We start from the raw sequence: 10,590 nt of genomic DNA on the forward strand, positions 1-10,590 counted from the left end.
ATGGGGATAGCTTGGTTGGTGGAATGTGGGCTTCCTGCAGGTCCCTCTCCTTGTGTGTCACTAAGTATACATGAACAGCCTCACAGCATCCACAGTCTCCACAGGGAGGGGAAGAAAAGGGATGTGCAGATGCAGGGAGCCTGGCTCCCCCGCATGTCAGACACGGGGGAACAATCTCCCCTGCTGCCTCCACAGCCATGACCCAGGCAGCACCAACCCCCATTGCAATGGTAAACCCAGGCACAGGCACTGGTGTGTGTCATAACACTGGGGGAACTGGTGGCAGCACCAAGATGGACCCCAGCCATCCCTGCTGCTGCTCTCCCTTTGACAATGTTCTGTCATGGTCCCTGAACTGGGACAGACGTCCCCAGACCACCTGGGGTGGGATATAGAGGAGACAAGAGGATGGGCTCTACCCTACCATGTCCCCCGCATGCTGCACCACTCCTCACCTCCAGATGTGTCATCTTCTTGCTGGGGCCAAACCCACCCCACAGGTCTCGCTCATGGGTCTCATCAGGTACCAAAGGAAAGGCATCAAAAAACTGCCGGTACACCTGCACCAAGATAAGAGCAGGACTGCCAGGTGTGCCAGGAGTGGAGCACCAGTGCTGCACCTGCTTGCCCAGCAAGGGCCTGGTGTAGGGTTGCAGGAAAGGACAAATCCCAGTTGGGTGCTATTCAAAGGGCAGCACAGACCCCTGCAAAGCCCAGAGGCCACCCACCTCTCGCAGGTCAATGCTGGAGCCCAGGAGCAGCTCAGCCGTGCTGTTGGGAAGTGATAGGTTCTGCATCAGGAAGCGCCGCAGCTCGCTCTGGTCTTTGGCTGCCCATGCCAGTGTGAAGCTGGATCCTGCACAGGAACAAGGTGGGAGGTCAGAGCAGCCACCAGCATCAGGGACATGGCATGGCCTCAGAGCTGGCCCTGCCCAATGCAGCAGTGCAGGACAGTGGCAGCAGTGGCAGCAGTGCTGCTGTATCCTCTGTCCCATACCAGCACTTAGCTGGGTGCCGTGCAAGCTGGCGCTATCTGTCTCTGCCCACACAGGCAGCAGGGGCAGGCAGAGCACAACCCACCTGCTCGGCTGAAGTGGGTCTCCATGGAGCTGGGCTCAGGGCTGCTGAGGGCCTCCAGGTGCCGGCGCAGGGACTCCAGCTCCTCCTCCAGTCCTGGGTGCTGCGGGTCGAAGAGGCTGCTTTGCTCTACTGCCTCGCTGAGGTGTTCCAGAATCTGTGTCACCCTGCGAGAGCCCAGCACCACCCTGGCTTCAGGGACAGAGGGATGGGGACACCTTCCCCAGAGCTCTGGGGAAAAGACCCTCTCAGGTGCAGGGGACAGCAGTCCTGTCTGAAACAGGGCACCACTGTCGTGCCTGAGCACTGAAATCCAGTGTGCCAGGGTTCAGTGGAGAGCCCCAGCACCTCAAGGTGTCCCCAAGGGCCACCTCCATCCTCCTCCCAGCACCGAACACCTGGGAGCCCACAGCAGAACAGACAGAGGTGTCCCCTGCACTAAGGACACGGTGGTCTGCTCCCAAGCACTTTGGGGGTACCAACTTGTGCCTCAGCCCCAGAGTGGCAGTGCCAGCATGGAAAGGGGCAGGCTCTGTGTGGGGAGTGTGAGAGCTGGGAGAGGAAGTGCATGGTGAGGGCAGGACTCACGTGGAGTTGGAGTACTGCAGGAAGCCAAACTCATCACGCTGGCCGTCGGGGCACAGGGACTGCATGACCGGCAGAATTCCAGCTGATGTGAGCGGCGCCGCCGTGTAGAAAGCTGGAGCCAGTAAGAGTGCAGAAGAGGACAAGGAAAGTGCGGGCAGCGGGGAGGAAAGGCAAAGAGGCAGGGAGGGGGAAGGACCACCAGAGAAACAGACACTCAGTTCAGAAAAGCACACGCTGGGGTCTGTGAGCTCATGGGAGGCTGGCAGCCACGATCAGAAGTCAGCAGCTTTCTCACCAAGGCCATCCTGGCCGGTGACTCTGTGGAGCTGCAGGCAGCTCCAGCATGCCTGGCTCCAGCCCTCTTGCCCCCACCCACTCTTCCTTGGGTGATGGCTCCCTTGAGCCCCATGACGATGCCAATTTCTGCCACTTGTCTTCAAGATGGCCACCAACCTCCTCCAGGCTCTCAGCCCCTCCTGTTAGTAGCCTCAGAGGCAGTGGTAGATCTCCAGAGGAAAAGGAGGAAAAATACAACAGGGAGGAAAAATACAACAAAATAGATTTGTCACCTGCAGCTCCCAAAGCCCCCAGCCTCCCCCCAACCCAGCTGCCTCAAGGTCCGGTGGCTGGAGGTGGATGGAAATGGAGACACGGAGCAGGAAGAAACAAGAAGCAGCAAAGGGCTGGCAAACCTTTCCCCCTCCGCTGGCACTGAGCCATCATCCCTCCTAGGACCCTCCTGTGTCCTTCCCCAGGGCAGGGCAAGCCCAGAATGCCCCTGCCTGATGTGGCTGTCCACAGGTTATCACCGGGCAGTGCCAGGCAGGGACCCTGTTCTCACCACCCTGCCAATGACCTTGTGGTTGGAGATAGGTCAGTGCTGTTAGCAAGGCTACAATCAGCGGAAACTGGTGAATATGGGCTTCTGGCAAGAACAAGGGACAGGTGCAGCCTGCTGGGGTGGTGGAACCCACACTGGTGGCCGTGTCACGGTTTGGTGACAAAGTCAGTGCATGGCATCTTGCTGGCCTTGAGGCTCCCCTAGTGCCACATCCCAGCTTGTCCCAGTCATGAGGGGCCAAGACAGGGACCTGGTGGTGGTGCCAGGGTGAGAGCCAGCCCCAACCCCTTGGAGACTGGCCAAGACTGGGTGACCAGAGGCCACCACGTAGGTGACAGGACCCAGCAGACTTTGCTCCAGGAGGGAGGCAAGAAGAAGGGGTTAAGACAAGCCTCCACCTGGCCTGGAGAGCCCTATGCAGCCCAGGAGGCTGGGGATATGGCCACCAATGGCCCCAGCACATGGGGAACTCAGCACCATCAACCAAGGGGGTACAACACCGTGGCTGGTCAGTCCCCAAGGAGGAGCAGGCAGGGGCCATATTGTGCTGCCCAAGCTCATCTTCACCAGTTGTGGAGGAAGGCAAGGGGTTTACAGAGGCATGGATTAGGGCAGAGTGAGTTGATCTAAACCAGGCTCTTCCTCCCCAGACTACAAGGCCAGCACTGGCAAGGGAATGGGGGGAGGCGCCCACCCGTCCCACCAACTTACAGACTGGCGCATGCAGTTGAGGCATGAAGGGCAGGCGGGTGGGGGAGATGGTGGGAAAGAAAAAGAAAACATGAGCAGAAAAGAATGAAAAACCAAACCAAAAAACACACAACACGGAGCACATGTCAGTGTCAAGTCAGGAACATGGGTAGTGCCTGCCGCAGCTGGACGGCGCTAGCAGCTGGGCTCTCCCTCGCAGGCACACTCTGAAACACAGGCTCAAACCATTGTTACATTGTCACCACCAGTGCCCAGCATCTCCCCTGGCCTTGCTGTGCCACCTGTGCCAGGGCATTCATCAAGGTGGGCATCCACCAGCCCTTGCGAGCTGACAGCTTCACTCCACTGCCTCCTCCCAGCAGCACAGCCCACGGGCACCAGCCCAAAGCTCCAGCTGGAATTACAGGGCTCCCGTAGGTCACTTTTCCCCCCACTGGGGGGTCCTTCCCAGAGCCACTCCAGCTGACCCTTGACTACTTGGGGGGAACTGTTCCAGCCCCGTCCAGCTCCCCTTTCCCCACACAAAATGTCCATGCCAATGACAGGCACAGGCTGGTTGGTGCTGCCACCCCCAGGGGAGCCTCCCCAGGCTGGGAAAGACTGCTACTTTCACCCACCATCTCTGCCCCACCAGGCCTTGGCTGTAGCCCCTGCCCAATGCAATGTCTCCCAAACGGCTTCTCTAGGTACCCCCTGTCCCCAGGCTAGAGCACCTCCCCAGGGTCACAGGGTGCCCCCAAGTGTGCAAGTGCCCCAAGCACCTCCTTGCTGGGACTCACCTTCCTTCACAGGGATGGTTGGTTTCTTCTGCCGCAGCCCCAGAAGTATGAAGAAGAGAACCAGGGGGATAAAGATCTCGAAGGTCAGCACCCACTGGGGATGACACAGAGCAGAGGAAACAGGATGCTTAGGGACAGAACCCAGCCAGCAGGGAGAAGCATGGGCAGTACAGGGGCTGCCAGGCACTGGTGCAGTGCAGCACCGTGTCCATGTATTGCAGGCTGGTGGCTCTGTCACAGCTCAGCCAGCAGCAAACATGTTTCTGGGCATCCCACAACTTCCTGCTTGCACCACCCTGTACAGAGCACTGCAGGACAGGGCAGGGTGCACAGAGGGGATGGATGCCTTCTCCAGCAGTGCAAACAGGGGGCTGGAGCTTGAGCTCAGCGTCGATGGTCAACCATAGCTGGGGCTACTCAGGGATAAGACCTCAAGTCCTGAAGGCTACTGCCTTCACAGCCTGGAGCAGCATGATGTCCCCTTGTCACCCATGCCATTGTTGGCTCTAACAAGGTTCAATAGCTGAGTCTAATAGCAGAGGCTAGACCTTCAGTTCAGCCAGGCCCTGGCACCACCTGCAACTGGGCCATCCTGGCACCCCTTCCGTGCCCTCCCAAAAGGCTCTAGCTGCAAGGAATTTCCACTGGCAGTACATGGTAAACAACAGCAAATTCCCAGGAATTTCTGGCCACAGTGGCTCTGAAGTCCAGGCTAGGCTCTGTGCCCAGAGGCACTGGGGACAGGCATCAGCATCTCCAGCCACCAGGAGCAAGCACTGGGCACACTGCCAGCACAGCTGTTGCCACTTTGCACTGGAGTACCCAGGCACGTCACAGCCCCGCTGCCCAGCGGCAGGGAACCACCGCAGATTCGGAAACTGAGGCACAAGGTGAGGTGAGACAACTTTGGCTCTCTCCAGGGCCAGATCAGACCCAAGGCAGCTGCTGAGACCCTGAAACCTGCTGTCACCCATGGGCAGGGCAGGGCAGGGCCCAGCTCCACTACTGGGAAAGAGCTTTCTACGTCACCCACACCAGCCTCTTACCAGTGATCAGTGCCAATGGGCAAGTTCATGAGGTGACAAGAATGGACTTTAACATGAAAGATGCACCTGCCAACAGGTGACAGGGTCAGGCCTTCCTGTCTCCAACATCACCTCCATGCTGCCCCACTCAGGGGCTGCCAACACTGTATCCTAAGAAAGTCAGAGCAGCCCCAAATGGCAGTAAGCAGAGGGAGGCATGCACCCAGGTCCCTGCCAGCAAACGGCCACAGTGCTATTTCTGTGGGATGAGCACAACTGCATCCATGGATGCTGCCCATGCTGCACTCGCCATGTCAGAGTTCCTGGTTTTGGAGAGGAAGAAGGACTGCAGGAGATGGAAAACACCCCCAGGAACAGTACCTGAGAATCTTCATCTTTCTGGTAACGCCAGTCCCAGGGACAGTCCCTGGTGTCACTGTTCCTGCACAAGGCAGGATAGCAGGGGACACTCTGACACACATTGCTGTCCCGTGGCCCCTGCCCCACCCCCTGCCTGTTTACCAGGCACACAACAGGGCCTCTGTGCCTGGGCACTGGGGGGACCAGCCCCACACACCCACGCTGGCCTGTACCAGGCTCGTGTGGAGACTGTCCTTGGTGGCAACAGCTTGTTGGAACCTGCTAGTTGTTATTTATTTTTTTGACAGGGGTCATTGACTTTTGCTCATCTCCATCCTCAGAGATGTTCCTTGTTCCCAGCCCCTTCTGCACTGCCACATACCCCAGTGTCACAGCAGGCTGTCCCACACCTTTGGCACCCAGAGTGACATGGTGATGGGCAGACATGGTAGGATATGGCTATTTACCAGGCTACACCTCTAGAACTGACCCTGCCCTCCGGTCCCCAGGGCTGCTCCACACCCACAGTGGAGCACTGGCATGCAGCGGGGACCAACAGAGCCTCAGACTTCCAGAGAGGCGCCCAGCAGGGACACCAGCACAGCCTGGGGATGGTGGGGTCCTTCCCCACAGGTGAAAAACACCAGGGGACACTTTGGGATTGTGTGAGGAAGCAAGGAGGAAAGGCCACAATGCAAGCAGCTGAGAAGGAAATGCTCCCCAGTAGGTAGGAGAGGGCCAAGGAGAAGAGAAGGGTCAGTCCCTGCCAGCAGCTGGCCATGATTGCACCAGCTGGTCTGCCATGCCCTGTCATCCATCCCCTGCCTCTCTTCTCTGTTGACAAGGGCACAGGTGCAGGACTGAGGGTGGGACACTGGTCCCAGGAGCCTTTGTACCAGGTGACAGTGGCTGTGGGGGCCAGGGACAGCTCCTGGGTGGTGGCATTCACTCCTTCCACATCCCCTGCCACACATTCATTTCAGTCTGGTTAGATGTGAGCAGGATGAGGTCATAGGTACTGTCCAGGTTTGCACAAGTGCCAGGTGTCCACCTGTCACCCTACAGACAGTGGGGTAACCTGTCCCAGGTTCAGCCCTGCCCTTGGCTGGAGGCAGGGGTGGTGGGGTCCTGCTCAATTTCCCCAGCAGGGGGCAGAGCTGGGTGGGTGCCCTAGCAGGGTGCTGGCCCCTGGCAGGAGGACACGTCTTTCCTGGAGCATTGGGACAGTGATTCAAGGCCTCTGCCCATCCTCTGCCACATGATCAGATGGGAGTGAGAGGCTGCGAGGAGGCCGAGCAGGAGGCAGCAGTGCCTGCTGCGACACACAGCTCCCATGCAGCCATGGGAAAAGGCCAGATAAGCCTTTGCACCACAGGACAGTGGTGCAAACAGAGCAGAGCAAACAGCCCAGCCCAGCACAATGGTGCCAACCACACCCACTCTCCAGTCAGTGCTGGGACAGCTGGGAGATGTGCTGGAGCCAGGGTCAGCACAGACATGGGTGTCAGGCCATGAACTGTGCAACTCCACTGGTGTCCCCAGGATGTGGTAGCACAAATGTCCCAGTAGCCCAGGGGGCAGTCCTTGTGGGGACAGCCAGGTCAGGCAGAGGCAGCTCTTCCTGTTCATCCATAAGTTTGTTCAGTTCCTTCCTGCTGCCCCCAGCAATGCCTGACACCCACAGCCTCCAGCCAGCACGGTGTGGGAGAGGGGCAGTCAGAGGCTGGGCACCCCCATACTAAGACTCCCAAGCTGGCAACTCCAGCAACACCCCTGCACCCCAAACGTGCCATGTCAGCCCTCCTCTCCCATAACCTGGCACCTGTTTTTGGCTCCAGCACAGGTGAAGTACCATCACACACAGCATCCAAGATCCCCGCACATACCCTCCAGAGGACAGGGCAGGGTCTGCCTGTGCTCCTCATGGGAGAAAGGAGCTGATGCCCACTCCATGCCAGCCTCTCTGCCAATCCCAGTGCTGCCCACAGTGCCAGCAGGAACTGGCAATAGGTGCTGGCCTGCAGGAACCCTGAGGAATGGGGCTCCTGCAGGATCCAACTTTCCCAATAGCATTTTAAGGCTGCAGAAATACCTTTACATTTTCATGGCTCCAGACTTTAATCACTGTTAAATGCCCACTTTTGCCCACAGCCAGAAAGTAAAGGCAGGTCAAGGGAAAGATGGCCATGGTCACTGGGAAAGATGAGCTCAAGAGCTCTAAGGGCAAACTAGGCTCCAAAATGCCTGAGGCTAAGTCACCCAGCTCCAGTGGAGACCTGACCATGGACACCCACTGACAGCCACCACCCAGGTGTGGGCCTGAGAGGTTTTCTCAAGGTCACCTGCCCCATGGGGACAGACAAGGCCAGGGACTGCCAACTCCCATCCTGCCAAGGCCTAGTCACCCTCACCTCTGCTTCTGGTCACTTCCAATTATGTCCATCTGTCCCACTACCCCCTGCCCTCCAGCATGGGCACATCCCCACCCCTGACAGCCCTGGCACAGCAGCCTGGAGTCCTGCCTTGGGAAGGCTGAAGGAGCATGAAATCCCTGCTGGGGTTTGTCAACAACTCTCCTGAGCTGAAGACTCAGGAACACCCACCAAGGTTCTCCCCATTCCTGCAGTGTCAGCCAGGCACCTGTGTGCTGGGCCAAGAGGGCACATCATCAGTGCCCTCTGCAAAGGCCACACAGCCCTGGGACAGGGCCACCCTCCAACTGGCACAAGAAGCCTGACCTGAGCACAGGGTCCTGCCAGCAGCCAGTGTGGAGGAAGGTGTTCCACAACAGGTGCTCCCCAGCTGCCCTGCCAACAGTGACACTGCTAAGCCAACACACACCCCTGCCAAACCCACGTTTCCCCTTCCCCACACCTGCTGCAAACAACGAGGGGGCAAAGAGCACTCAGAGCCCGGGCAGTAACCAAGTGATTCCTGCTGCATGCAGTACCAGCATCCTCCCAGCCCTGGCAGCAGTCATGACTGAAGTCATGGGAGAGCCCATCCTCTAACAATTCCTGTCCCAGCAGACTCAAAGCATAGCCAGCAATCCCCAGGGCTGCCATGAGCACCCCAGGGGACCCTACAGCCTCAGCTTCCCTCCACCAAGAGCCACTGATACTGTTCTGCTCAGACCTCCATCACCCCAGGGTTCCTGCCTGAATTTCTGCTCTGGGAAGAATAAAATTGATGCTAAACCCCAGAGCAACCCCTGGAACAGCTGAACCCCACTAGGCAAGGTCCAAAGCCATCATGGGCTGGGAACAAGGCCTTACAAGAGGTGCCACTGGCCAGGGACAGTGCCTGGCCATCCCCCTGGCCATGCTGCAGGTCTCCCTGCACCCACCACCCACCTATAAATGGCCTGGCCAAGCCCTCACTAAGTGCCTATGAATAAAGTCTGTTCCCAAACCATAGCTGTACCCTACTGTAATCCTGTTCCTGAACAGCCCCTGCTGCCAGGGACAACAGGGATGCCCCCAGGCCACCAACACTCATGGGCAGACCAGGGACACCAAGTGACTCTGGGATTCCCACAGAGCAGTAGCACAAGGAAGGAGCTGACGCACAACCTCAGGGCACAGCTGTCCTAGGGACTGCATCAAATCCATCCATGAGCACCCACAGCACTGGGACCAGCTCTCATCCGGGCACACAGCTGGTCTCCTGCACACCCCATGCACTCACAGGGTGGGCAAGGAGGGGCTGCTCCATACCCTGTTACTCTCCCTGCAGCAGTGGCATTCCAGCAACAGTCCACACATATGGAGGTGATGGGGCCTGGCCTCCTCATCCTCCTCCTCTGGCCACAGCTTCCTGTGCTGCACTCCCATGCTGCCCACAGACAGGGTCACGGAGAAATGGGTCCCCAAAAGCTGTGTGTACCCCCAATCTGTAACCCAATGGCCATGGCAACCAGGGCTGGGTCATCCAGTGTGTGCCACAGCCCAGGTGTACCAGGCTGCTCATCCTTGCGGGCAAGGGTCTGGTGCAGCCCCTGCCGTGGTCACACAGCTCTGCTTAGGGTAAAGAGGGCAGATGACTCAGCCAAAGAGCATCATCCCCCTCACCCATTTTGGGGGGCACTGGGGCTGTCTGTGCAGGGAAACCTGCCTGCAGCGCCGGGCTCGGCCCCGCTCCTGGCACAGGGCCCTCTGCTGCTCCAGCCACCGGGACAGGAGCTCTGGTGCCGGCGGCTGCTGGCGAGGAACAGCAGGATCGGGCCTGCGGGATATTTGGGAGGGGAAGAGAAAAGCGATGCCAGCTTGCCAGCAGAAAGAAGCTCGCTCCCCTCCTCCAGCCGCTAAAAATAACGGGCTCCCCGGGCCCGCACCCACCCCCTGCCCACAGTGCGGGGTCCCGGGGGGCGATGGGTGACCCCCCACAGGGGCTGCGACAGGGTGACAGGGCCCCGGGGCCCCATCCTGCCCCTTCTGCCGGGCCGGGAGGGGCACACACCAGGCCCCCGGCCTCCCGCCCCACCGAGTGGCCTTTTCTCCAGCCCACAGAGGACCGGCGGCTCCGACCCACATACGATCTGAGAGCAGATTTATCCCCGGCGGGTACCCGGGCTCGGGGGTGATCCCACCCGGGGGGCGACATCCAGCCCCGATCCCGGGCTCCTCCTGCAGCCCCCGGGCCCTGCGGCCCCACGGGCACGGCAGTGAAGGCGGAGAGCCCCAACTGTTGCTGCCACACACACACAGAGGGCCCGGGGCGCCGGGCCGGAGGATCCTGCAGGGCGGCCCGAGGCAGGCGGACCCGCCGGGCCCAGGGACCGGGAGACCCTCCGGCAGCGCTCACCGCCCGGGCCTCGCCCCTGGGGCCGCAGGGCCCCCCGCCCCCGCTCACCGGGCCCCCGCTCACCGGGCTGCGCCGCTTCAGCGTCACGTTCTTCCAGAGCAGGAGATGGAGCTGGTGCAGGAACCCCATGGTGGGGCCGGGCCGGGCCGGGCCCGCCGCAGGGCAGGGCAGGGCAGGGCCGCGCTGGGCTCCGCGCTCACGGGCCGCGCACCGCCATCCCCCCGGCCGCCCGCTACCGCTGCCCCCGGGCTGCGAGAAAACAGAACCGGCCTCGACCCGGGCCTGGCTCCGCCGCACCCGCCCCGACCCTGCGCAGCGCCAGCGCCACCCCCGGGCCGCGGCGGCCGCCCCTTAAAGGAGCCGTCGGAGGCGCCCGCTCCGCCTGCACGGCACGGGGCACGACACA

The 10,590-nt window shown here is 60.3% G+C and overlaps 1 protein-coding gene across 3 annotated transcripts in view; it reads right to left on the reverse strand.

The window, feature by feature from the left end:
• The window catches only part of ABCA2 (ATP binding cassette subfamily A member 2), a 33,058-nt gene extending 22,718 nt beyond the window's left edge, over positions 1-10,340 (reverse strand). For 2 of the 3 annotated variants that reach the window (XM_083876056.1, XM_083876055.1), the window contains exons 1-4: positions 1,666-1,841; positions 1,081-1,244; positions 729-856; positions 456-560 (exon numbers count right to left, since the gene is read on the reverse strand). In XM_083876056.1, coding sequence (XP_083732182.1) covers positions 456-560; positions 729-856; positions 1,081-1,244; positions 1,666-1,730 — 462 coding nt within the window. In that variant the 5' untranslated portion in view covers positions 1,731-1,841. Of the gene's footprint in view, positions 1-455; positions 561-728; positions 857-1,080; positions 1,245-1,665; positions 1,842-3,996; positions 4,091-10,247 lie in introns of those variants that run through there. The other variant, XM_083876057.1, reaches the window with a different exon arrangement.
• Between the last annotated feature and the right edge of the window lie 250 nt (positions 10,341-10,590).

The sequence above is a fragment of the Zosterops lateralis genome (genome assembly GCF_965231275.1).
Source record: "Zosterops lateralis genome assembly, chromosome: 20".
NCBI classification, from domain to species: Eukaryota; Metazoa; Chordata; class Aves; order Passeriformes; family Zosteropidae; genus Zosterops; species Zosterops lateralis.